This window comes from Nannobrachium achirus, assembly GCF_963921795.1.
Source record: "Nannobrachium achirus genome assembly, chromosome: 6".
NCBI lineage: Eukaryota > Metazoa > Chordata > Actinopteri > Myctophiformes > Myctophidae > Nannobrachium > Nannobrachium achirus.
This window is the reverse complement of record NC_137815.1, coordinates 60,568,535-60,595,732: the sequence shown is the minus strand read 5'-3', so window position 1 is coordinate 60,595,732 and position 27,198 is coordinate 60,568,535. Positions and strand designations below refer to the sequence as shown.

Genomic DNA, 27,198 nt, shown 5'->3' with positions numbered 1-27,198 from the left:
TTATCACATCATGCTACAGCTGCTACGGAGCACTGCACAGGATCACACACCCTTCACCAGGCTCTTTGAACATGCACGATGGATATTAGTAAGGGAAAGTTAGCCTATTGCTACATCAATCTGGGAACTAAATCTAAATCACTAGCTTTCTTCACAAATGTGTTCACAAAGGTGTCTACTATCACCTCTGAACTTTGTCAAACCCAACTCCCTTGACATACTTTGTGGGAGCCAATCAAAGTTGGGGGTATCGGGATACCCAGGGCCTGGGATTAAAGGGGGAAAAATAAAACATGGCCAATATGAACGTATGAAGTGTGTAATTAGGGTATTGTTGGGCTGCTGAATCCATTCCAACCATTAGTTATAAGTAAAAATGACTCCTTGGCCATAAAAAAGGCCTAATTGGCTAAGGCTTAGCCAATCATGTCATTCGAGTTCACCTGCGTCCTGTTAGTCCCTATGTTTTAAACCCTGTGTTTGAATGTTCCTTGTCAGATTGCATCATGTTATCATGTGTGTCATGTGTGATTACCCACCTGATCTTGAATAGTTTTCATGAATTCAAACACTACTCCAACCTTTTTTTTTATTGCCAATATTATATGTCTCATGGACACACAAAATTAGGTGTGGCCTATTTTATGGTCAAGGAGTCATTTTAACTGAAAACGAATTGTTGGAATGGATTCAGCAGCCCAAAAATACCCAAATTACACACCCCATACGCTCATATTGGCCCATTTTTTATTTTTCCCCCTTTAATCCCAGGCCCTCGGGATACCCAATAACTTTGATTGGCTCCCACAAAGTATGTCAAGGGAGTTGGGTTTGACAAAGTTCAGAGGTGATAGTAGACACCTTTATGAACACATTTGTGAAGAAAGCTAGTGATTTAGATTTAGTTCCCAGATTGATGTAGCAATAGGCTAACTTTCTCTTACTATATGTTCCACAAGCGAGCGAGCAACTTTCACTGGATCCATCACCCTCTGAATCTACGTGATCCGTTGCCTATCCACTTGACCAAAGCCTGTAACATGGAATGTGTATAATGAATAAATTAGCTGTCAGCCAATAAATCTATGCACGGAGAGGCGTAGCGGTTCATCTGATCTGACCCAGGAAGCTCCACTGTGGGAACAGTCGTTCAGACTTGAGAGGCGAGCCGTGGGAGGACGGAGCACTGGGAGCTGCAGCTCTGACAGCCCATAAAACAAAAGCAACCAAAGGGACCTTTGACCTTAACAAGACCATGCTAAGTTCAAGGGTCAAATAGGTACTTAGGACCAGGGGTCTTCAACGTTTTCAGGCCAAGGACCCCTTAGTTGGGAGAGAGATGAAGCAGGGACCCCCACAACATTTTCATAGATTCCATACAGTTTCATCTTTTGACAGCACAATCATCAATGTATTTTGGATTCATGTCAATTTGTGTTTTCAGATTATTTTACCACTTGAACCGTCAATACTTAATAAACTTGACCTTTCACTGTGTATTTAGTCCTCTTTTCCTCCCTCTACACCAAACCGCTTTGCTGAAAAGTTTCTATCACATAACGATTAGGAGGACCCCCTGTAGTAACTCTGAGGACCCTTCTAAGGGTCCCAGACCCCCTGTTGAAGACCCCTGACTTAGAAACATTTGTGTGGAAGTGGCATTGAAAAACCCAGCACTTGGTAGCCATTAAACGAAACGGGTATTTCTTACATTGATGCTCCTACATATTATCATGCAAGCACCAGTTAAAGTTACTTTCCATCCCTCATATACTGTATGCACAGTGCACATCCCATAACCCACACACTGCACATCATTTTGGAGCTCATATCTTTGAACGGGTAAGGGCTAGTGAGGCTAACACAATGTTCAAACATTTGACAAGAAATATTGGTTGCACCCTCAAAGTTTACCCCCCGTTGAACGTTGTCTACTAGGAATGATCATGCATCCCTTGAAGGTAGGATTTGCTACCAACTGAAAGAGATGCAAATATGCTTTTTCATCCATGTCACAGTCCATCCATTCATTCAGACACCTCAGCCTCCGTTTTGCAATGAAAGTGTCATGACCTGAAGACCCACCTCCTTATCAGTTAATGGATGGAGATGGAATGTCAGCCTTTTCTCTGCTCTGCCAGAGTGCCATTTAAACACACGTACTACTCAACAGCCCAAACGTGGGACGGTCAGTCCAACGAGAAGATCACTCTCATTCACAAGATAAAAAAGCAAAATAAATACCCAGGGAAAAAGCTAAGCCATGAAGTACGTCATCAACTTATCTCCCAGCATCAGGGTGGATATTCCAAAATTGATTACAACTGCTTTTTTTGTTTGCCTGCCTGCCATATTGTTATCTCCCATTAAAAGACTGTGTACGCAGTTTGTACTCGGACATAAATCACAAGGCTTTGGCTCGCTCAGGCCTTGAGAGGAGCAATCAATTATACACTGGCTGACATAGAGGAAGAGGCTGATCCTGCACCCTTGGCTACTCTCATTATCATAATCATCCCCCTTAAAGTAAGACTCCACCACAGACACTACACTAGCACACTCACAGACCCATTCACAAGGTAAGAAAGAAGCTGTGCTCAGTTAGGGGTAAACATGGTTCAACTCACCTCATTCACTACATCTGACTGTGTATCAGGCTAAATCCTTCTAAAACATTTTGATAGAGCACTGATAATATGCCTAAAACATTTGTGTTTAGCATAAATTGAGTATTAGTTATTATTTGAAATTCATAAAAAAGGTAAAACTCAGGGATTGTGCATTTGTAAACAAATCATGATCCACAATCAAGAATCTATTGCTAAACACTGCCTTTTAAAGGGATATTCTACTTTCAACAGGGAGCACGTGGTATGGCCTCTCTCCACATACAAACCCATTGTAACTTCAAACTCCATTTTAACCATGATAGATTCATTAAAAACACCCATCATTTTTTCTGGAGACTCATTTTACCTTCCTAATACGTGAGCAGGCCGTGTTATTTCCATAACTTTTTTCATTTATTTTTAATAATTATTTGAAAAAATGAAATACAAAAAAATAATTATTAAAAATAAATGAAAAATGTTATGGAAAAAACACGACTTGTTCACATATTAGGAGGGTAGTATGAGTCACCAGAAAAAATAATGTGTGTTTTTAATGAATTTATCATGGTTAAAATGAAGTTTGAAGTTACAATGGGTGTGTGGGGAGAGGCCCTGGGCCTGGAGGGCCTGGTAACATTTACATCAAATATCTAAATATTCAATCAAGCTAATTAAAAACTGTTCAGGGTGTTCATAAAAGCCTGATTAGATGATAAAATTACCAAAAGTTTTTTTGAAAGTGAAATACCCCTTTAATATAGTAAGGGGATTTTATAAGAAATCTGCGAAGTAAATCGTTAGCAAGAAATTTCTTCACCAATGTGTTTCTAAAGGTGTGTAATAATATGTACTAAAAGGTTGAAATTCAACTCCCGGGGGAAACCTCATAAAAAAACTGATTTGTGTGTGTCCCATTAATTTACTATACAGGAAAACAATACAAAACTAAATCTGCTTTAAGTAGCATGTGAGGTGTCAAACTAGAGGTTTTTCATGATGCTGAATTCATTGCAAGCATTTGTTTTGCACGAAAAACATTCCTTGGGCTAAAATCGGACCCACAAAACGATGGTTTAGTGATGAATCATCACTTTTCACCATTTTGTGGGGGCTATTTGTAGCCCATGGAATGTTTTTCGTGCAAAACAAATGCTCGCAATGGATTCAGCATCATGAAAAACCCCTAGTTTGACCCCTCACAAGCTTTTTTCCCCTGTATAGTTAAAGGAGTAGTTACCCCCCAAAATGACTTTTTTTTCCTATTGATTACTCATGCCATGGAGAGTAGAGTTCAATAATATTTTTTGTTTTTGTCACATTCCTAAGACAAAAATTTGATTCGAGTAAATTTACCCCCATTGATTCCGGAACGAATATGGGTAAATTTATTGTTATCAAATTTTTGTCTTGCGACAAAAATGCGACAAAAAACTAAAAATATTATTGAACTCTAGTCTCCATGGCGTGACTAATCAATAGAAAAAAAGTCATTTTGGGGGTGAACTACTCCTTTAATGGGACACAAACACGAATAATGTTTTTTATGAGGTTTCCCCCGGGAGTTGAATTTCAACCTTTTAGTACATATTATTACACACCTTTAGAAACACATTGGTGAAGAAATTTCTTGGTAATGATTTACTTTGCAGATTTTCTTATGTTCCCCTTACTAATAGGATTGCTGGCTGGTGAAATGGTAAAAGAAAGTCATACTGTGTAACATTAATTTCAGTAGTCGTTTTGACAACAGCTCTGTCGTCTTTACAGCGCTTGTCTAAACGGAAGTACCAGTACTATGTATCGGCCCTAAGACGGAATACATTTCCCAGGGATTCCTTGTGACTCACGTCAGGGCAACCATAGAGAATTGCATCTTTCTAGTTGTGTTCTGTTCTTTGGTTTACTGTTTGTCATTATGTTTTTGATCATTTCATTAAAGTTTCAGTGTAATAAATAAGAGCCGGACCTCTGACATCGGGCTCATGTCACCATGACTCAGGCATAACCATATAAGAAGCTCCCAATGCAGCTACGCCCACATATGGAGTCGTCTAACCCCAATGTGTCATCAGCCTAAACTCTAGATGTGAGGACCTCGCAGCGGCCCAAACCTCATTGTCCATATATAGGCATATATAGATATCCAGTTGTCTAGAACCGCCGATCCAACTGATCAGGCATATTGGTCGGACTGGTGGTGCGACGTAGGCCTGAACTCTAGTTGTGAAAATACAAGCTCATAGCGCTGCGTTGTAAGCTTGCAGATCAGCTGTTTTCACTTCTTTTGTGTGACAGTCTTGTATGATGAAATACAGTAAGGCAGGGGTCTTCAACAGGGGGTCCGCGACCCCTAGGGGGTCCGCGGAGGTACTGCAGGGGGTCCGCGAAATTATTGTAAAAAAAAAAAAAAAAGATTTCAAAAAAATGTTTTTTTTTTTTTCATTTTTCACATTTATGTTAAAAAATAAATCATGATTCTATCCATTTTGAATAGCTTGAACACATGATTACTATGCAATTGACAGATTGTTGATATTATTGACATTGGTTCTCAGTTAATAAGTATGTTTAGAAATGGTAGTGGTACGGCCCACCCTGCTCGCTGTAACTTGTACATGTTTAAAATAAAAAAATATGTCGTAGCCCCGACCCCCCCACCCAACGAGGTGGTAGGGGGTCCCTGCTCCATCTCCCCATCAGTTTGGGGGTCCCCGGCCTGAAAACGTTGAAGACCCCTGCAGTAAGGTATTCATTTACGAAAAAACTTTTTTTTCTTTCAACAAGGTTTCTGCTCGACACCAGCAATATAAAACACCATTCATCATTTACACCGGATGAGAAAACTGGAGGATTAACACTGCCAGATCACACAGGATAAAGCATTACATTTTTATGCTTCAGTGCCGTATCAACTGGTAGTATTTGCGTAGGAGCTTTGCTTTGTGTACTTAGGCTGCATATTTTCATCTAGTGGAGCACACAGCAGTGATAAATGGCAAGTGTCAAAAGTTCTGTCAAAATGTGGATTCCTTTCTTCCCATGCCGCAGCATCTTCCTGGCCTTCTATAAATAAGAAATACTGACAACATTTCAAAGCTCGTCATATATAAAACAATAATTTATTATTTCTCTCATTTTACAAGACATCAAATTGTGTGGCTAGCTAAGGATTTATTAGGCTGTGTTATTTTTGCTCGATACATGAATCCCTACGAAAGCAAGGGTGGCTATGATGTGCTTCAACAATAAACGCAGAAATAGTTTAAATTCAACGATGTGAAGGGATGTCATCCCCAAGCGTACACAATGATATCACTTAATGATGACAGTCTACAGTTTGGAACATGGGACATCAATGGTAACATTTACAAAAACAGCACCGTCAGAGAAATGCAAACAAAAAAAGTTCTTCTTTCATAAAAAACATGTTTTGTTAAATTTACAAAAGTCCTCTCAATAAGGATTAAATGGTTCACCTTGTAGGGAAATATTATTGTGTCTTTCAATAGGCATTGGGTATGTATAACAGTAAAATACTGATAGGAGATAATTGGTAAGAACAAAATAAACAAAAGCGTAAATGCTGGCTGTTTACTTATGGCACACAGTCTTTACACACTTCCAAAACCTTCTAAAAGATTAAAATCTTGCATTTTCTCAAATATTATTCAAAAGAGCAAGCACAAAAGGTAGAAAAGGTTATTGAAAGCATTTGAAAAAGGAGAAAACATTTTCAAATCGTCCTCGTCGCAGTCGCGTCCGATTCATGTGTAAAACGTCCCAACCACAGAGCACTCGACAGTGCAAGGTCAAAAGTTCCTTCAGAAAAGGCCTTTCTTGTTTCTTATTTACAAAATGTTGCCACATTGAACGAGGCAGGAATCTCTACCTCAACTGGTAGTGTTCTATTTACAGGACTTTACATCCAACTTGTAGGCTCTCCTCGTCTGACTGACGACCATGGACTGGGGCCCAGAGCTGGACCTAGACTGTGGTCACAGACAGGAGGGAGTTGTAGACTCTCGTGCCGTCTGGCGACTTGTTACCGTGGGTGAGCAGTTCCTGGATGGTCATCCAGTTGTCAAAGATTTTCTTGTTCCTCTTTTTCACCATCTTTTTGTTGCTCAGTTCAATGATGTTGGGTTCTTTCTTGTTGTCCTCCTGGCTGATTTGCTCCTTCAGGCTGTCGGCGCGACTCTGCTTCATGAACTCGCGCCGCTGCCTCTGTTCCTTGGCGCGCACCGCGTGTTGCTTCCTCTCCTCCTTGCTCCAGTAGCGGCCCATCTTGAGCTCGCTGATGGCGTCGTCGTCCGTGGTCATGCCGCTGCGCTCCTCGCGGATGCGCAGGGCGCGCTCCTTCAGTAGCTTGTCCCTTACGGGCCGCTTGGTGATGTAGCGCGTGCCGTCACTTCGTACCTTGACCTTCCACTCCATCTTGGGGTCCAGGTCACTGGGCGAGATGGGGTCCCGGCACATGCTGACCAGGCTCATCTGGCTCTGGGCGTATTCCACGGCCGACTTCTGCTGGATCAGCTGCATGTAGCTCTGGTAGTGCTGAGCATGGGCAGGGATGTGGGCGTGTTTATACGGCGAATGGGGCATCCGGCCTGTTTTACCAGACTCTCCCGATTTCCGCTCCTTGCCCTCTGGCAGTACACCTCCATCGGTGTCCTTGGAAGAGGCCCTGCTTCTGCTGGGGCTTCCAGCCTCCTGGACAGGGGACAGGAGGGGCTTGAGCATCCTGCCGTTGAGGCCAGCGGAACTCGAGGCCCCTGCCGGACCCTGGTCCTCCGCTCCCCGGCGGAGGGAGTTGTCCGGAGACAGTTCCAAGGTCAGAGGGGTGCTGCGGCAGCTCTCCCCCGTGTTGTAGGCGCTGGAGCTGTCCTTGTCCGACTTCTCGGGCAGCTCGGTGATGTCGGAGAGCTCGTGGCGGCGCGCGTCGATGCTGGTGTTGTAGTTGCGGAAGCCGCTGTTGTGTAGCATCCACGACTCTCGGTACTGGTCCCTCAGCTGCTGCATCTTGTGGGCACGGACGATGTTCAGGCACTCCAGCTCGATGCTGCGGAGCTCCTCGTTCAGCATCTCCAGCTCTTTGTCCACGCCCTCGGCCTCCTGGCCCCCAGCACCCCCGCTGCCCTGGCAGTAGACGCCCTGGCCTCCGGGGTTCCTCACCTGTGTAGTAGATTAGATAGTATCATGATTGATTATGTGTGATGTTATTAGAGTAGATCATGTTGTGTGTTCATTGATTATATTAATATCTAGTTCTTATGATACATCATTGATACTGGATAGCTTGTAAGAGTCTAGATGTCTCACTAGGACTGAGTAGCTATTGTTTTGGTAAAGCCTATCTTGTTAGGGTACAGCTTGTCCCAGAGGCCTTGGAGCTACACAGTATAACTCTAGCATCTGACCATTATTCTTGGCAGAACTACTTTACCACTGTCCAGAGTGTGAAACTGTACTTCTGTCCATGATATCACGTTACATAAAGCATTAACCACCACCACCACCACCTAATACATTGTCTTGTCTCCTCAGTTTCTCATTGGTTATTGATTGATCTGAATTCCACCTCACCTGGCACTTCAGCTCCAGGAGCTCTCGGAAGCGCTCGCACTCGTCCGCCGGGATCCCCAGGAAGTCGGTGTCGGCGTAGTCGGCGGAGATGAAGGACTCGCTGCTGAAGGGCAGGTCGGCACTGCCCAGCGTGTCCTGGCTGTAGGTCAGCTTCCTGCGGCTGCCCAGCGTGTTGGAGGCCGTGGTCTGGTCGTCGCACAGGTTCTCCTGCTCCGAGCTCTCGTCGTTGCGCGTGCTCTCGTCGGTGCGGCCCACCCCGCTGTCCTTCTCGTGGTGGTTGGACAACAGCGTGGCTGTGTCTGTGGTGCCGCCGTCCTCCTCATGCTTCTTCTGGTACAAGAGACAGCACAACATGATGAGAAATAATGCTTCACCGCCTAGGTGTCTGTAGTTGCTATATTATTGGTATTGGTGTGTAGTAGCAGTGGAAAACAATCAGGTTGTCAGAATCTGCAATAAGTCTGCAGAGAAAGGAAATCAACCTTGATTACGTACTTACTGGTATCGTTTGCTATTATGATGTTGATGTCTGAATATACTTGCCTTGTATATGTCTGATATACAAGGCAAGCTTGTATATCATATCTTCTAGAGTCTAGAAGATACAGTATGATATACAAGGTTGTTTTGTATATAGACCAAATGTCGTCTAAAAATGTATTAATTTGTTTTCTCTGTAGGTTTACCACAGTCTTGAAAACAACGTTATTAAAATATTTACTAACAATGATGAAAAAAAAGAAAGGCAAAAATGCATTGTACCTGAACAGCTGCTGCACTCTGTGGACTATAGGTTGATTGAGATAGCCTGTCAGTTCATGCTGTGAGTACGCACATACTGTATGTGCCTGTTGTGTGTGGGTGTATATTGTCACTGTCAGGCGGAAACCTTGTATTTCCAAGTTTAAATTTGTATGTTTTTTAGGTAAATTAAAGCCCTACTTCATCTTACAAAAGTAGTGAAAACAGCAGATCTACAAGCACTTGTAAATCATTTTTTAAATAATAACAAAAAAAAAGGAAGGTTTGGGACATACAAGGTTTCCACCCGACAACAACGATATGTGTGTGTGTGTGTGTGTGTGTGTGTGTGTGTGTGTGTGTGTGTGTGTGTGTGTGTGTGCGTGCGTGCGTACGTACGTGCGTACGTACGTGCGTGCGTGCGTGCGTGCGTGTGTGCGTGTGCGTGTCTGTGTGTGTGTGTGTGTGTGTGCGTGTCTGTGTGTGTGTGTGTGTGTGCGTGCGTGCGCGTGTGTGTGTGTGTACCTGCTGCAGCATGCTGGCGGTGAACTGCATGGCCTGGTGGTGCTGCTGCTCCAGCATATCCATGTGAAGGTCATCCAGAAAGTCGTTCCTGTCATCATCCATCCAGCCCTCGTCCAGCTGACACACAACGGGGGGGTTCGTTAGAGGCCAATAATAAACTACAGCTGAGGTCCTGCACCAAAATGATGATTATGCTATGGAACTGTCACTCTCATGGAAGAAAAAAAAAGAAAAAACACGGCTACTAACCACAACATATACTTTTATATATCTGTAGGGGTTCAAGCCCAAAGGGCTGAATATTTGTGCCTGTTAACCATTTGTCTTCTGCTGCAGTTTAGCACAGTGATACTCAAACTTCCGGCCCGCTGCGCAATTTTGACACATCCAACAAGCTTTAAACTAAGCAGATTGGACCATGTGTTCCAGAGATAATGGCCAAAACCTTTTTTTCCCCCAGTGGCTCTGCCCAATAGAGTAGCATACCCCAAAACGTCATTTGTAGGCCTAATGCAAATCAAATGAAAGAGAGATGTACTGTAGCTCTACTTACAGTAACAACTGCATCATTAGCCATATAGCTAAACAGTCTGGGTAATCTATTTTAAGTAGATTGTTTGATTTTTTTTCTCCTTAGCCATAACAATCTATTTTCACGAGTTTATTTTCTGTAAAAAGCCATTTGTGTTGAATATGGGCCAAGTCATAAATAACATTGGGAAGCAATTGAAAGAGAGATGTGCTCAGCTATCTTTAATGTTATCCCACTTGATAGCAGTCAGACAGACAAATAGCAGACAAATGTACATTAGTTTTAGTGTTTATGTGGAATATGCTAATTGCACAGCATTATTAAAAAGAGAGAAAATGTAGCAAATTACTTTGATTACAAATTGTGTTATTGACAGAATATAAATGGAATTCCAAGCCATAAAATAATGCACATTGCACTTGTCTTAAGTTATGTGAAAAGTTATGTGAAAATAAAGCTAATAAAAGAGAGAAGTTATCAAGTAATGTGATTTTATCAACTGGCCCGTGGCCCCTTGACATATTTGTAATGTGGCCCACTGGTTCAGAGGTTTGAGTATCCCTGGTATAGCACATTTCTGTGAGATAATAAATGGTAGGGACATTACATTTTCACCAATGATTGGAAGCTGTGTGTAACAACTATTACCCAAATCGGCCTGATGAGGGCGCTATAATTAAAGGTCCAAATTTCTCACTTTAAAAAGTCTCTTACTTCGGTAGGGAGAATATGGTCCCCTCTGGTAGTTGCCTTTGTTGCTCTGTCACCACTTTCCCTTCACTCTAGAACTGTTTCCTCACTATACAAATCTGCCTCAAGAACTACTCAAATCGGTCAAACACCACCAAACCTTCTGGATTTCAATAATATTAAGCCATTGAAACATGTACCAAAAATATGTATTTTTTAATTGACCAATAGGGGGTGTTATCATTGAAAATTGACCTAGCCTGGAACTAATTTGGCTATGAATGAATTAATGTCTGTACGATGGTGGTAATTGAAAGTTGTCTTTAATACAGGTGTTGGAAATTAGTCTGTGTTGCTTGAAAACCCCCAAATTATTGCTTTGTGTCTTTATTATTATTTATATTTATTGTATATATTTTTCAATTCAATATTTTGTTACCTGAATTTCTGGTCTGGCTACCAATAGACAGACATTGCGGTTCTCCTCGCTGGTCAGCAGTGCTACAGCTTCCTCACGGTTCTGGATTTCAACACCATTGATCTGGGACAGGAAAGATCAATGAGATTACGCCTCCATGATTACATTGTAAGGATTTAGTCTGTTTTCCAAATAATGTACTGTATAATAACAGTAGAAAGAGCTGTAATCCCTGCTTTGCCAACACAGGCAACCGGTAATGTAATACAGTAAGCCAATAATATGTACAAAGCCCTAAACTCAAACAACAGATAAGTAACAATAAATAAAACAAATCCGTGGATACAAGTGTCTTTAACAAGTAGCTGAGTAATTTAATAATAGAGAAGTGGTATGTAGGCACAGAATTATGAGCCCAAAGTTAAACCGAAAACAAACAAAGATGGTTGCTTCAGAGCTCAGAGCATGTACCTGGATGATTCTGTCCCCTTCTCTGATTCTGCCGTCCTTTGCAGCAATACTGTGTGGGTCAATCTAAAGCAAACAAGAGAAAAGTAGAATTAATCATTGGAAGACTTTGTTAAAAAAAGTACATGTCCTTTCAACAGGCTCACTATTAACAAATCCTGAAGCTGCTCTTCAGTGTTTCGGTGGATTCACCTCGCTGACGTATATCCCGGTCTCGTCCTCGTCGTCGGTCCTGTAGCACACAGTCAGGCCAAGCTTGTCCTGGATATTGGCGCGGTACAAATCCACTTCCTAGAACAAAGACATGAGCTCCAGGTTACACCCCACTACTCATCTGACGTTTGCTTTCTTTAGCTCATCCTAAAATTGGGTCAAGAACTGTTATTTTGATATTTTTGACTTCTATAAGGACGCGTAGAGCAACAATGATCCATAAATCACTGTCATGATTCTCTTGGCTAGATGCCGGGAAGCCTTTGTCTGGTATAAGGCCGGTGACAGCATGAGGGATGATGTGCTGGCCCGCAGCCGCAAAGAGTCACGTTTGTCACTTGTCAACACCTGTAATCTGGGCGATCCGGTTAAAGATACAAGCGGCGCTTTTCTTCAGTAGCCGGGGTGGGTAGGGATGGGTCAAACCCAAAAACGCCGCCTCGAAAATGTTTCAAAGCAATTCAAGCCGGCTACTGAAATCCTTTCTAATCTGCGGCAGAATAGAATACTTCACACATTCAGGAAGAAATGCCCCGTCGAGGGGTTTTCCAAAAGACACAGAACATTTTATTTGGTGTATACTCTGTGAAGTGTTTTCAATAAACAGACTTTAATTTAACTGACCTCTTTGCCCGTAATCTGGATTCATATAACATAATCATGGTGGCCCTTTTGCTCTTCATAGTGGATGAACTAAGAGCAAAATGGCCACCATGTGAATTTGGTCACTTGTCCAGTTAAGGTTGTGGCACAGCACTACGTTCTTAAAGCATTGCATTTAATGCATTATGCCCTTATCCAAATGAACTAGAGGCGATAGGCCTTTGAAAGGACAGTGGTCAGATTGGAACTTAGTTAACAAAAGTACACATACTGTTCGTATTAAAAGAGAAAGCATGACATTTAAGTGACTCAAATAATTTGATCTAAATGTAGCAGAGTAGCCTTGCCTGATAATCTGAAGCCTAATATCAGCATCTTTTAGATGAAGTGTCAACTCAGGACACAGTCTTTAGTGAAGGGGTCAGTAGGCATTAGGCAACATGTACATTCTGCTGTGCAGCTGCCTTTTTGGTCTGTCTTAGACAGGGGTGTCGCACAAAATTCTGGGCCCTGGGTACAAGGATTCACTGCGGGACCCCCATGAATGTTCTTCATAGGGAGAGGGGGATTAACCCATTTAGACTGGGAACTAATTATTACGCATTATTTTGTGCTTTAACTATTGAAAAATAGCAGATATACAAGCTCACAGTGCGGCACTCGGTGCCGCGCTGTGAGCTTGTATATCTGCAAGCTTGTAGATCTGCTATTTTTGAAAAATCGTGAAAATGTGTGCAAGTCTTTGAATAATATTATTTCAAATCTTTCTAAGGTTTTTTTGAAAAACCTATGTTTCCCATCTCAAAATATTTAGTTCCAGGGACCCCCCAGAAGCAAAATTTTAGTTACAAATATTCGCTTAAAAAATCAAAATATTCAAAGATTTGCACACATTTTCACAACTTTTCAAAAATAGCAGATCTACAAGCTCACAGTGAGCTTGTATATCTGTTATTTTTCAATAGCTAAAGTATAAAATAATCAAGGCCCCTCCGCCTTGGGCCCTAGTAACTCAGTCCCACCCCCCCCTTGTGACGCCCTGGCCTGGCCATGTCATCCAGACCAAAACACATATAGGGTTAAATCTGCCTATTATCATACCCCTTTATACCTGCTTTAGTCCATTTTATTCATAGCTGCCCCTGTTGCTAGATTTCGGCTGCCCCTGTTGCTAGATTTCGCAGGCCCTCTCATAACTAACAGTTATGAGAGTTACTTGTCAAACCGACCCCTCCCTCCCCTCCCTTTCTAGCCTCTCCTCTCCCTGCTCTGGTGCAGAGCAGAAGCCGTTTGACAAGTAAGGGTGCCTGTGAGGTCAAAACAGCGGTTTGGTTGGTCTCAGGACGTTGTGTAAACACAATCCAGTAAAAAAATACTAACTTTGAAGCTGAAGAAATAACTGCACTAGTATAAAGTCTATCTACTCTGTTAGTTATGAGAGGGCCCGCAAAATCTAGCAACAGGGGCAGCCGAAATCTAGCAACAGGGGCAGCAATGAAAAAAATCAACTAAAGCAGGTATAAAGGGGTATGATAAAAGACAGATTTAACCATATATGTGTTTTGGTCTGGATGACTCCTTTAAGGCTCCGCAGTGGAGGACGAACGGAGCGTGTGTTTGGGGGCGCAGGGGGTCATAGGAATAGCAGCAGGGGTGAAGAGTCACAATCGCCTGGTCACATCCTCCCCATCATGTCCTGATCTGGGCATTGTTAACGTGCATCATCTGATCCGTCATGGCAGAGCTATTATCTGCTCCATCTAATTACCCACTGGGCCTGATGGCCACTACGGGCGGAGCATCTCCTGTGGAAGACGTATTACACCTTGTCACTAATAAGTAATGATGTCACAGCGCTGCATCTGCTCGGGACAAACAAGCTACTCGATTCCTGTCTGTCCTGCATGTGAGTGTCGTTATATGCGGGGGGAAGCGGGAGCCGGGGCACATCAATTATTGTGATCTATCGGAGAGACTTGGCGTTGTGGTGACCAACGGCATCGTTGGGCTGGAGACACAGAGGCTAAATCAGACCCGGCTGATGGGACCAAAATGGATTCTGCGTCTGTGTACATCTTCATTGAGGAGGCAGCAGAGAAGGAAAATGGAGAGGCTGAGATGGAGAGTACGTCATACCTCATACTCCAGCTCCTCTCGCTCCATGTCCTGCTGTATGACCTCTAGGAAATCGTTGGGGTTGAAATATGCATGTCCCGGTGGGTGCCTGTGAAAAGCGAGATGCAATAATAAGATATAAAAGCAGTGTTATCGGTTCTGCAGAAGGACCTGACACACTGGATGGAAGGACAGTAAAAAGGGGTTCTTGAATAGAACGTTGAAGACTATTGACCGCTCTTTTTGTTTTTGTTTGAGTGTACATTTTTGGAAATATAAAAGGGTATGACTCATATACTGTAAATCAGTTATGGGAATTCATTCCATGTGTACAGCTTGTATTCATTCATTCTATTTTTGGTTTTGAAAAAAGAAAAATAGGGAAGCACTTCATAATTGTTTGAATTGCATGTCTTTAGCCTGTGCTTCACAATAAAGATATCTGAAACAGAAATGTAAACAGTCAGACATTTGAGCTAAAAGGATAACGAAGTATACAGTATAGCATGGGTCTTCAACAGGGGGTCCTCAGAGTTACTACAGGGGGTCCTCCAAATCTTTGTGTGATAGAAGCTTTTTCTATATATATTTTTTTATATTAACCACTTGAACCCTAGCGTCCATATTCTGAGAACTTGAGCCAAAAATAGGTTTGGCGTAGAGGGGAAAAAGAGCAGACTAAGTACAGAGTGAATGGTCAAGTTTATTAAGTATTGGCGGTTCAAGTGGTTAAATATCTGAAAACACAAATTGACATGAATCCAAATCACACCGATTGTGCTGTCAAACGCTGAAACTATATGGAATCTATGAAAAGGTTGTGGGGGTCCCTGCTTCATCTCTCTCACAACTGCAGTATAGGGTTAATGTACGGTGGTTAGACAGAAAACAATGAGAGAGAAGGATTCGATGTAGATGTCACGCCCCGAGGCTAATCAGAAATTAGCATGTTGTGTATTTAATTTGACTCTGAAATCAAATAAATAAATAAATGATGAGTGATCATTAAAGGGCAGCTGCTTCTGGCACGGTAGGCAAAATGTACCCAGACTATCAATGCCCTGGGGCCACCCAGAGCAACAACACACCAAAACCCCGACTTCATATGCAAATGTAAAAAGAACATCGCTGTCATAATGCATTTGTGTTCCCTGGGATTATGGCAGCTCCATCTCTTGCAAGTGACAGGCAGGATGTTTTCCGTGAACCTACCAAAAAATACAAGATGTCCCTGTCTTAATTAACACGGAGAATGACAGGTTCCATGTGCGCGCATGTGTGTGTGTGTGTGTGTGGGTGTGAAACAACCTTTTCAGAGTCGCTGAGTTCTGAAAGCTTTTGAGTCCCCCCCTCCCCCCCTTTTCCCCTTCCATTTGATGTGTCATTCACTTAAAAGTCACTCTCCGGCAGGAAGACTGCATTAACAGCATCTCACTGAAAAAATCCCTTTCTCCATAAGAAAAAGGAAGGTGCTTCATCACTGCTGTCAGCGAGCGGTAGGGATGGGACGATACGCGATATTATCCTTTATCGTGATAAAAAACACACACGATAATCGTATTTAATTTATCGTGATATCGTCCTCCGTCATGCACTGGGATCAATTCACCTTTTATTTGCCGAGCTGCATATCCGGTACCACTTAAACCCTCTATAATTGGTAAAAGGTATTTATAATATGCTTACTTGTGATACAGTCTTTTTTCACTCTATCAAATGTCTGACGCTTTGGCAGCTTGTAGAGGATTTTGATTATTGCGATAATAATCGCACATCGTGATTTCTTTTGTCACAATAATCGTGATATCACATGTTCATAACGTCCCATTCCTAGTCAGCGGGTACTCACTCCTCAGGAAGAAGATATTGCTCCAGCACAGCCATGGTGGGTGCAGAGGCAGGCAGCTTGGTGAGGGCCATGATGTGCTGGAAGGTGATCTCAGTCTGGGTGCTGATGTCCGCCACGTGCGTGTCGGCGGTGGGGCCGGCTGGTTTGGGGCGCGGGGCACGACGCAGCACCTGCACCATGATGGGCTCCTTGGCTGTACGGAAAGCCTCCACCGCCTGGTCGTGGGTGGCCTTGGACAGGTCCTTTCCATTGACCTGGATGGAGACAAAACGTGACAAGAGAGCAATGCATCGTTAATCGTTACAGTGGTGGATGTTCGTTACATCCTGTGCATGCATGCACAGGATGGTTTATATGTACACACAATGTTTACTGCTTTTCAGCAGACCAGTCCCTTTACTTCACTGTTTCCCAAAACCACTTGTGGGTTGCAGACAAATTTGTCTGGTTCACGAGTCACAACGAGTGAATATATCCCTTGACATTTTGTTTTCATTATTATCATTACAAAACATTAAAAACTAAAAATATTTGAAGCGGTGAAAGCCGCTTCCAAGGAGTGGCTTTGTCTGTCCCGTACATGTTTTTTTTGAGGATTCCCATAGATTCTCAAGGAGTGGCTTTGTCTGTCCCGTACATGTCCCGTGCATGCAGAATTGAGGATTGGTCAAGCTTCACATGACAATTTGGCCCTCCAGACAAAATCATTAATTCATTCAGAATTCATAAAAATATAGAACTAAAGCACATAAAAAGTATAGATCTAGAACACAGAATGTATAGATCTAGAACACAGATTTCATAGCTCTAGAACACATAGAATAAAAATTCACCGCTTCACTTCGAACCGAGGTTTGATTTCTTTCATGAATTAAAAACTAATCCAATGATTTTTCAAAATAATTTCATAAAATGAAACGCATCACATGGCGTTGTGTTGTGAGTTTGTAGATCTGCTATTTTCACTAGCTTGGATCCCGGGGAGATTTCTCTTTTTGGGCTCTCGAGCTAAAAGGTTTGGGAACCACTGCTTTACTTCGTCCAAATGTTGACTGTAGGTGTAAAACATTACCCGCTGTAGATGTAAACCTCATGTGAATACCTTGGGAGAGGAATACTGTGTGCTAGCTTGGTTATTATTCTAGTGGTTAACAGAGTTGTAAACCTATCCGGCTAAAATTGGAAAGAAAACATGGGGGCGGAAATAAATGCAAATAAATAGTTAAAAATCTTGTAAACACTGATCCAATCGGCTCTCTAGTGACTAAAGCATGACATAATTCAGGCTTGTCCCCTTACTCAAGCACTGCAGCAGCGATATTCCATTTTCAGTGAATTATTAGTGCTCTAGCCTCTCTTTTACAGGGTCAGAGTCCCGGATCAAGTAGAATAAGACCTTAATTAGAAAGAGTCTCTCTTTAATTAATCAAGGTCATTAGCGAGGGCTGCATGGCGGAGCCCTCATTTAGCTAAGTAATTTCTCAGAGGAGGATAAATCTGACCTCCCGTCAGAGACAATGGAGCGGGAGCAGTGTGTTAACCTGAGAAGATTAATTCCGGGGAAAAGGGCCGCAGCATGCCGTAGTGAAGAGGCTAATTAAGTTTGGTCGAACCACTTAAGGGTTCTGTGTGGCGATGAAAGACGAGCACACGCCCTAAATCAGTCCTCGCGGTCCCGCCAAATGGCGCCAATACATACATACTGTACCTAATGCACCTTGGGGGTTGGGGGTTAACCACACATGAACCCAAGTTGTATTTCACCCCCAAAATAACTTTTTTTTCCTATTGATTACTCATGCCATGGAGAGATTGGAGACTTATTTTCAATAATATATCTAGTTTTGTCGCATTCCTTAGACAATAATTTGATTACAATTAATTTACCCCCATTGATTCCGGATGAAGATCCAAATGCATTCGGGTCCCCATACGGAATTAATGGGGGTACATTTTAAATAATTAAATTATTGTCTTAGGAATGTGACAACTCAAGTCTCCATGGCATGAGTAATCAGTAGGGGGAAAAAAGTAATTTTGGGGGTGAACTCCTCTAAAAACTAAAAAATAGTGAAAATAGTGAAAATAGCAGATCTACAAGATATTTTCACTATATTTGAAATAGGAATGGTCGTTAAGTGGTTAATTCAATTCACAATGTACTCTTTCCCTTCCGGGAAATGTAGTGGAGTCAAAAAGTACAATATTTGTCTTACGTAATCGCGTGAAAGTCATATCCAAAGATCCATATAACAAAGTACAGGCACTCAAAACAATTAAAAAAACTAAGTAAGTACACTTAAGTAAATGTACTTGGTATGCAGTGAGTAATAGCAGTGAACTGAATTAGGATGCCAGGATGGCAACAGAACACATGAGGTGTGCTGACCCAGGGTCCTACACACCTCAAGCCCCTGGGCTTATCAGGGTCTGAGCAGCATCACAGCTCTGCTCTCAATCATCACATCATTTGGAATTTGTTGCTTGTTTGGCTTTGATAGAATCTGAGCCTGGGGCTCTTCTCATTTCATAGGCTCTCCACGTTACCTCTCCTTCTGCACACACACGCACGCACGCACGCACGCATACACACAATAATGCTGCTATTTAAGAGGACCAGACTGACTGATGCACAAGAATTGCATGGTCCAGCGTTTGGCTTTCCAGCTCATTAGCCATGTTATTAATCTTTAGCATCCGCTCTCACTTTCCCTGACATTGAACACACACACACACACACACACACACACACACACACACACACACACACACACACACACACACACACACACACACACACACACACACACACACACACACACACACACACACACACACACACACACACAATCTTAGGATTCACTTTCTGATAAACATACAGCTGCTTGCTGCCGTTGCCCCTGGCTAGACTGCTCTCATTCTAATTCATAGCATTAGTTTGCACCTCTCGACACCAGGAGGAACTGCAACGTCTAACAGCCTCCAGACAGAAACTAATGTCCTGTGCTTTCTGCACAGTAAACTCCTCAGTGTTCATTTGAACCAGCGAAGAGTTTACAAATGGAACAACTGGTTCCATTTGTAAACTCTTTTGGGTTAAATTAACACTGAAGATTTTACTGTGTGGGGTCTCTGCATGCAAGTCATTGTGTGTGTGTGTGTGTGTGTGTGTGTGTGTGTGTGTGTGTGTGTGTGTGTGTGTGTGTGTGTGTGTGTGTGTGTGTGTGTGCGCGCGTGCGTGCTGTTGAAAAATGTTCATACATTTTCAGAAATAGTGGAAATAGAAGATCTACAAGATCACAACGCGTTGTGAGCTTGTAGATCGGCTATTTCCACTATCAATGTTATTTTGTAAGTAGTAAGTTGTCAAATATGTCAGTAATTTATTTGTATATTTAGGTTATGTGTCATATCTGCCATGTGCATCTTCAAAGCCTAAAAGCCAAACAGGAATGTAATTCTCAACGACAAAAACACAATTAAATCATTAATCGCTATTATTTGAGTGACAATTAATCGTCATGTAAAATGTCATATCGTGACAGCCCTAGCAGCACCTCCACCACTTCTATTTGAGCTGTGATGTTGCACATCAGCTGAGAGGAACACAAGTGCCTTTCTCTTGCTCTTCCTCACTCTCTCCCTACATGGCTCAAACAAACAAACCTCGTTGCCAAGGAGTCCCAGGCCCAGGGCCACTTGAAGATGACGAACCGTAGACAAAGCACCAGCCCCCTTTTCTCTAGGAGCCCCGGAGCCCGGAGCGTTCTGCCTCAGTGCGCTCAAAGGTTTGAGCCCCCCCACAGCCTCCATTCACAGCACTCACCTCTGACACAGCCTGGCCCCTGTGCAGCACACTGGGAAAATACACACAGCGCTCTGCCGACACAATGCGCCGCTGTCTACCACCGCTGTGCTCCCCAAACGCTGTGAATTAACCCTGCTCCTCCTAAATCACTGGTTCTCAACATGTGAAAAAAAAAAAAAAAAAATAGCAGATCTACATGCTCACAACGCCTTGCGGCACGAGGCGTTGTGAGCATGTAGATCTCCAATTTTCACAATAGAACCGTGTTGTACAAAATGTAATGCCTCAACTCTTAGTGCTCGTCAGGGTGGGGTGGGTCCCAGGTTAAAATATGATTATTTGGGGGGCCGCGGCCTGAAAAGGTTGAGAACCACTGCTCTAAATCACAACCTCAGCTCAACTTCATGCTTACGATTGGCGGAAAACATTTACAATGTGGGTAAACGAGCCGGGGACACAAGTTTAGAAAAACATCAAGTTCATATTCAGTGAATGTTTTCAGCAAAGTTGGTTTGGCTTTTGCGAATGCCCCGCATGACTTAAGATCTGTTGGATCACGCAGGGGTTACTTAATCAACCTCCTCTGGTGGCCACTCAGAGAGGGTCTTTGGAAATAAAAAATACAAAAAATATTTAATGAGACAAAGGCAGCAAGGTCTGTCTTTAAAGGCATAATAAAGTGATTTGAATCACATGTCCGTTGCGTTGGATGATTTGCAAGTGTGGAATATAAACTTGTGGATTTGATATTCAGAGCCTATCTCCGGTCTAGCATTATTCAATTAAAGTATTGCATGCATTAAAAAGTGGAATGAATTATAAAGCCAATGCTGCGCAAGACTTGGTTCTGCTTATTTTGAGAACATTTCAAGGCTGTGGTGGGTTTTATCACTGGGATCTTTGATGGATATGCCAGCCTTCATCCTGTGGGTAATAATTAGGGCCAGCAGGGGACAAGCATGCCTCAATTCCACACTCGCCATCATCCCTGGAATGCAAATCAGTCAGATTGAAACCTTGATCTCTGTGTGTGTGTGTGTGTGTGTGTGTGTGTGTGTGTGTGTGTGTGTGTGTGTGTGTGTGTGTGTGTGTGTGTGTGTGTGTGCGTGTGCGTGTGTGTGTGCACATGTCATCCTTTCCCTGATTGCCAACCAGCTGCCAAAGATGCTTATCTGTGAGATTGGGAGAGCAGTCCCTCTCACTGTCATCGCCATAGCTCGGGGGGGGGACCTCAGGTGAACTCCATCAGTGGAGAAAATCTAGGGCTATGATAACATAATTCACTTCTACCATATAGAAACCTCACATAGGAAAGGCCTTTTATGGAATGCTAAGCCAAATTCACTGGACACATTGTGTAAAAATGACTCTTTGATAAGGCTATTGAATCTGCAGCTAATCCTTTTATAAAGCAAAGCACATCATTAAAGAGCCACTGTTTTCTGTTTCCTTGGGGGGAAATGCAACGGAGTGAATAGAGTGGAAACTTTGCCAGCCAGGACCAACGGTGCTTTTCACTGCTGGGCAGAGAAAAGCCCTGGGAATTTCAGACTATAGACGGGTATTCAGGAAGCCATGAGAGCCACGGCTCTTGCCTCTTCTTTCTGGTCCGATACACTTCCTTAAACAAATTCTTTTAAGTCTGCATTTTTTGGAAACAGAGAGAAGCATTGACGTGATAGAGAGCGTGAAAGCTTGAAGACTTACGATCCGGGGGCCTATATAGCACTTGATTGGCAGTCTGAATATGGGTCATTCAGCTTTGAAAGCCAGTTAATCCCTCTTTTATTTCACAGCTATTTTCATACGAAAGAAAAAAAGGAAATATAACTGAGCGAGTGTGCAATTGTTTTTCACTTATCGTAAGTATCCGTTACTGTATGAGCGTGTATTTGCACACTTCATGTGTGTATTTTAGTGTGTTCAAGTTGATCTTTTTCACTTACTGGAAACTCTTTGTGGTGTTAGGACTTAAAACCACAGCAGACGTTATTTTGCACAGCATGCAGGCTTAACGAGGATTACAGAACAAACGGCGAGAAACTTAATTCTGCATGAAAAAGACACCACTGTTTACTTTTCCCTAATCTGATTTAAGCATGGGACATTGTTATCCACCAGCAGATCAATTAAAGAACCCAAATCACCTCCTGTAGGCTTTACACAGCCTTCCTCGGCTCTAATGAGCACAACGGAAGGTTTTAATCAAAGAAAGAAGGGCTTCAAACTACATTCTATCGACCGCTGAACAAAGACACTAAAGACTCCACTTCTCTTGATATAAAATACACATGCAGGTAAAACATGGGCAGCGTGTGTCTTTTACCATTTGAGAGTCAACCTCTGCATCAGTAACACACAGGCACGTGCACACATAGACATCAAAGGGGGCTTGAGCCCCTGCCTTTTACCATCTGTAAAAAGTGTCCTCTCCAGACCATGAATGCCATTTTCAATATGGTGAAAGAAACGCAAATGCCCTCTTTCCATGCCATACCTAAAGGCAAGTTAGGCAACATTCATGAGAATTGCCTTGCATTCATGAGAACTCTCCTGAACTTGAATGCAGCTTCTTATGTTGAAAGAATTGTCCTCTCTGTGTAGAAGTCAAGCATCGAAAATAGCCGACCTTCAAGTTCACGAGTTGTGAGGTCTGCTATTATAGATATTTTTCCCAAAAGGCCCTTTTAGACATGTCAACCCCTGCCTCTCTAACATTCTCTGCACGTCCCTGGTCTTCACTGGTTGAGCGGATAAAAGTGCAGCAACATCTTCCATTGTTCCTTCACAGCCAAGATAGGAAATGGAAAGGAGGCATGGATGTATGGACCTGAGACATCTCCAGACCGTGGAGTGGTGTCACCCTTGATTAGGCCTGTTATCTCTCTGCACTGAGCCAGTCCCTGTCCATCCCCAGAGACAAACTCCTTTCTCCACAGACATCCATGTCTCCTGGGAGGAAGGCTGCCCTTGATCAAATTATGTTTAGGGCCCCAAAAAGACTTGAGCCTGCACTGACAAAACTGTAGAAGTTCTTAGTAAACTAATAGTCATACACATACACATTACACAAATAGTTTATTTAATTGACAAATCTGTGAAATTGTAGTTTTATGCAGAAGGACCTCTTTAGATTATTCAGGAAATGCCTCATTCAGTGTGGGAAAAACAATCATCAAATGGATTCATGAAAAGGTCTTGGTAGACTAAGACCAAACCGACCAATTAATAGAGTAAGCTACAATAGCCCTGCCTATGAGCAACTGATAGAGTATTGGACAGAGCAACTCTACAGTCAAGTCTGCAAAATCAAGTTCAAAATAGGGTGACCAGACATCCCGGTTTGGCCGGGACTGTCCTGTTTTCAAGCTGCGTGTCCCGGTGTCCCGACAAATATCTCTAAAACACAAATATGTCCCGGTTTTCAACATTCACTACAAAATTGTTCCGGTTTTCGCCAGAATTAAAATAATAGTAGCTGTTCAGTAGTTGCATAGACATTTATCTGTATATGTTCTTTTCATGAAATCAGACGCTGATTCTGTTTGTCAATCACTGCCACTGCCTGTATGCAACCCTGCGCGAGTGTGCGTATGTGTGTGTGTGTGCACGAACGTTAGAGAATGGGCACATGCGTTCCGTGGTAACGTGCGCATTGCTTTTAGGGTCCTGGTTTTAGGCAACAGTGGTTCACGTCCCGGTTTCAGCGGCTGAAAATATGGTCACCCTAGTCCAAATAGAACAAAGTCATCAAACAGAGATGCATTCCCCCAGACAGGGGCGTCACAAGGGGTAGGAAAGTGGGACTGAGTTACTGGGGCCCAAGGTGGAGGGGCCCTAATAACTTTATCTATTGAAAAATAGCAGATATACAAGCTCACAGCAGAGCTTGTAGATCTGCTATTTTTGAAAAGTTGTGAAAATGTGTGAAAATCTTTGAATATATGTATTTTTAAGCGAACATTTCTAACTAAAATTTTGCTTCTGGGGGTCCCTGGAACTAAATATTTTGAGATCGGGGTCCGTGGCCAAATACATATCATCTTGGGGGTCCTTGACATAGGTTTCTTGCACACATTTTCACGATTTTTCAAAAATAGCAGATATACAAGCTCGCAGCGCGGCACTCGGTGCCGCGCTGTGAGCTTGTATATCTGCTATTTTTCAATAGTTAACATTCCTGGGGGGCCCGCAGTGAATCCTTGTACCCAGGGCCCAGAATTTGGTGCGACACCCCTGCCCCCAGAATTTGGCTTACATGGTGCAATAACAGACCATGTGGGCTGATGATATGTCAAACAGACATGTGATGTAACATGTTAATACAAAAAGGATCACACACCCCTGGATGTAAAACCTCCACGGAGGAGATTCAGAGATCAGAGTCTCATTTTCGGGGGAACGACTGGAACAGGCTGCCCGGGGCCGGAGGGAGCCTGTTTTTTCAGCGAGATAATGAGGAATAATGATCCTCAATCATCTGCATTTAAATGGCCCCAGCAACCAGTTCTTTAATAGCTGGTTATTGCCCACTGTTGAGATGTTTTATTCATTATAGGGAGCACACGCATGCACGCACACATGCACACACACACACACACACACACATGCTCACATGCACACACAGTGGATTTGTCGCCCTTTTCACAATGTACATTCTGGCTAATGATATATAGGGTTATCTCTTAATGATACACTATGACTAGCTCACTTATGAATTACTCATCTCTATGTGCATAGTGCATACGTCAATTATAACGGCTTTAACAGCTGACTTGGGCAAATTACAAGGACCGTGAAAAAAAGTCCATCAGGCATGCCCTCTAATAAATCCCATGATTTTCTTTTCTTTTTAATCCAGTAGGCCTACGATCTTAGTTGCCAGGTAATCCAGCAAAATAAATAAAACTGATCTCCTGATGCATCTGCGCAAATTACAAGCGCCACACAATCCCATTGGAAGCTCCTCGTAAAAGGATCAGGGCAACGTGAGCCCATCCTGCGTGATGCAAACTAACAACATCTGTGGTTCCCAGATGGGACAAAAATTGCTATGTCTATTTTGGGAAACAGGCCTGGGCCTTAATGGCAAATTTAATAATCTGTGTCTTTGGTATAATCTCTGTTTTTTTGTCCATTCTGCTTGTTGTTGTTGTCGGTGGTTGAGGGTGGCTCACATTCTGCCATTCCAAAGTCAATGAAAGGTTATGCTTCACACTAGGACTCAGGGTGGTGGAGTGTGGACCAAAAGGCATGGCTGACACAGTGCACGGTGCAGAACCACTTAAGGTCTACTGCTTTTTTTATATTAACTAGCGTCCATATTCTGGGAGCTTTAGCCAAAGATAGCAGATCTACAAGCTCAAAACGCAGAGGCGTTGTGAGCTTGTCAGCTTGTTGTGAGCTTGTCAGCTATTTTCAGCAAAGAGGTTTGGTGTAGAGGGGAAAAAAGAGCAGACTAAGTACAGAGTGAAAGGTCAAGTTTATTTGTGGGGGTCCCTGCTTCATCTCTCTCTCAACTAAGGGGTCCTTGGCCTGAAAACGTTGAAGACCCCATGTCTACTGAACAACTGTTTTAATACGCAAAATGTCTATATTAGAATTTTTTTTTAGGCTGCAGTCATATATTTGTCAATCTTACATTACATAAAGCTTCAAATGGAATTTTCGGTCATGGCCTCAGGGGGCCAGGACTGTTATGTCTCCACGCTGTCCCACTCAGTGTTGGCAGTGACAGTATGTACTGACTGTGTCTCTCTGAGGGGCACCCCTGTGGCTGCCAGCCACCTGCTCCAATGCTTGACAGATGTGATGTGTGCACCGGGCTGATCTCTATTACAGTGAGAGCGTGCGTGCGCGCACACACACACAGAGGGGCGTCACAAGGGGTAGGAAAGTGGGACTGAGGTACTAGGGCCCAAGGTGTTGGAGGGGCCTTAATTATTTTATACTTTAGCTATTGAAAAATAGCAGATATACAAGCTCACAGCGCGGCACCGAGTGCCACGCTGCGAGCTTGTAGATCTGCTATTTTTGAAAAGTCGTGGAAATGTGTGCAAATCTTTGAATATATGTATTTTTTAAGCGAACATTTGTAACTCAAATTTTGCTTCTGGGGGGGTCCCTGGAACTCAATATTTTGAGATGGGGTTCTGTGGCCAAATACATACCATGTTGGGGGTCCTTCACATGAAAAGGTTTGAGCTCCACTGACATAGAAACATAGGTTTTTAAAAAAAACCTCAGAAGGATTTGAAATATTCAAAGATTTTCATGATTTTTTCAAAAATAGCAGATCTACAAGCTCACAGCGCGGCACTCGGTGCCGCGCTGTGAGCTTGTATATCTGCTATTTTTCAATAGTTAAAGCACAGGGGCCCCCGCAGTGAATCCTTGTACCCAGGGCCCAGGACTTGGTGCGACACCCCTGCACACACACACACACACACACACACACACACACACACACACACGCACACACACACACACACACACACACACACACACACACACACACACACACACACACACACACACACACACACACACACACACACACACACACACACACACACACACAGAGTCAGGCTCCCCCAGCGCCTCTCCCAGTAGCCACTGATCTCTGCCTTTTGTCGTTCCACGCTGTCTCCGTCAAGCCTCATTACAAGGGGGGCGGACAGAGCAGACGGAATACCGAGCACGGCGGCGGTTCCCTTTTTGGTCACCGGTTTCGGCCATAATGACGAGTCTCCTGGCAGCGGCGGGGGGTCAGCGCTTGCTCTTGTACAAATATTTCCATCTCATTTTCTCTGTCTGGTCAAAAAAGATGTCATACTGAGACTGTCTGGCGGTGTTGGGGACAACTTGGCCTCTTGAACCACGGGTGACATCTTTTGCATTCCTCCTCCTCCTCATAATAAAGTGCAGCCTAATTATACATTTTCACTTGACATGTAGGACACACACACACACACACACAACCCGGTTTGTGGACTTGCTTTTCCTACTGTAAGTGGATCATTTCGATGGACAGAAAGACAG

The 27,198-nt window shown here is 43.1% G+C and overlaps 1 protein-coding gene across 3 annotated transcripts in view; it reads right to left on the bottom strand.

The window, feature by feature from the left end:
* Window positions 1–6,243: 6,243 nt before the first annotated feature.
* The window catches only part of pdzrn3b (PDZ domain containing RING finger 3b), a 147,060-nt gene continuing 126,105 nt past the window's right edge, over window positions 6,244–27,198 (bottom strand). For 2 of the 3 annotated variants that reach the window (XM_080727874.1, XM_080727876.1), the window contains exons 4-11: window positions 16,350–16,603; window positions 14,522–14,609; window positions 11,762–11,860; window positions 11,573–11,635; window positions 11,123–11,224; window positions 9,462–9,578; window positions 8,196–8,525; window positions 6,244–7,784 (exon numbers count right to left, since the gene is read on the bottom strand). In XM_080727874.1, coding sequence (XP_080584000.1) covers window positions 6,597–7,784; window positions 8,196–8,525; window positions 9,462–9,578; window positions 11,123–11,224; window positions 11,573–11,635; window positions 11,762–11,860; window positions 14,522–14,609; window positions 16,350–16,603 — 2,241 coding nt within the window. In that variant the 3' untranslated portion in view covers window positions 6,244–6,596. The remainder of the gene's footprint in view (window positions 7,785–8,195; window positions 8,526–9,461; window positions 9,579–11,122; window positions 11,225–11,572; window positions 11,636–11,761; window positions 11,861–14,521; window positions 14,610–16,349; window positions 16,604–27,198) is intronic. The other variant, XM_080727875.1, reaches the window with a different exon arrangement.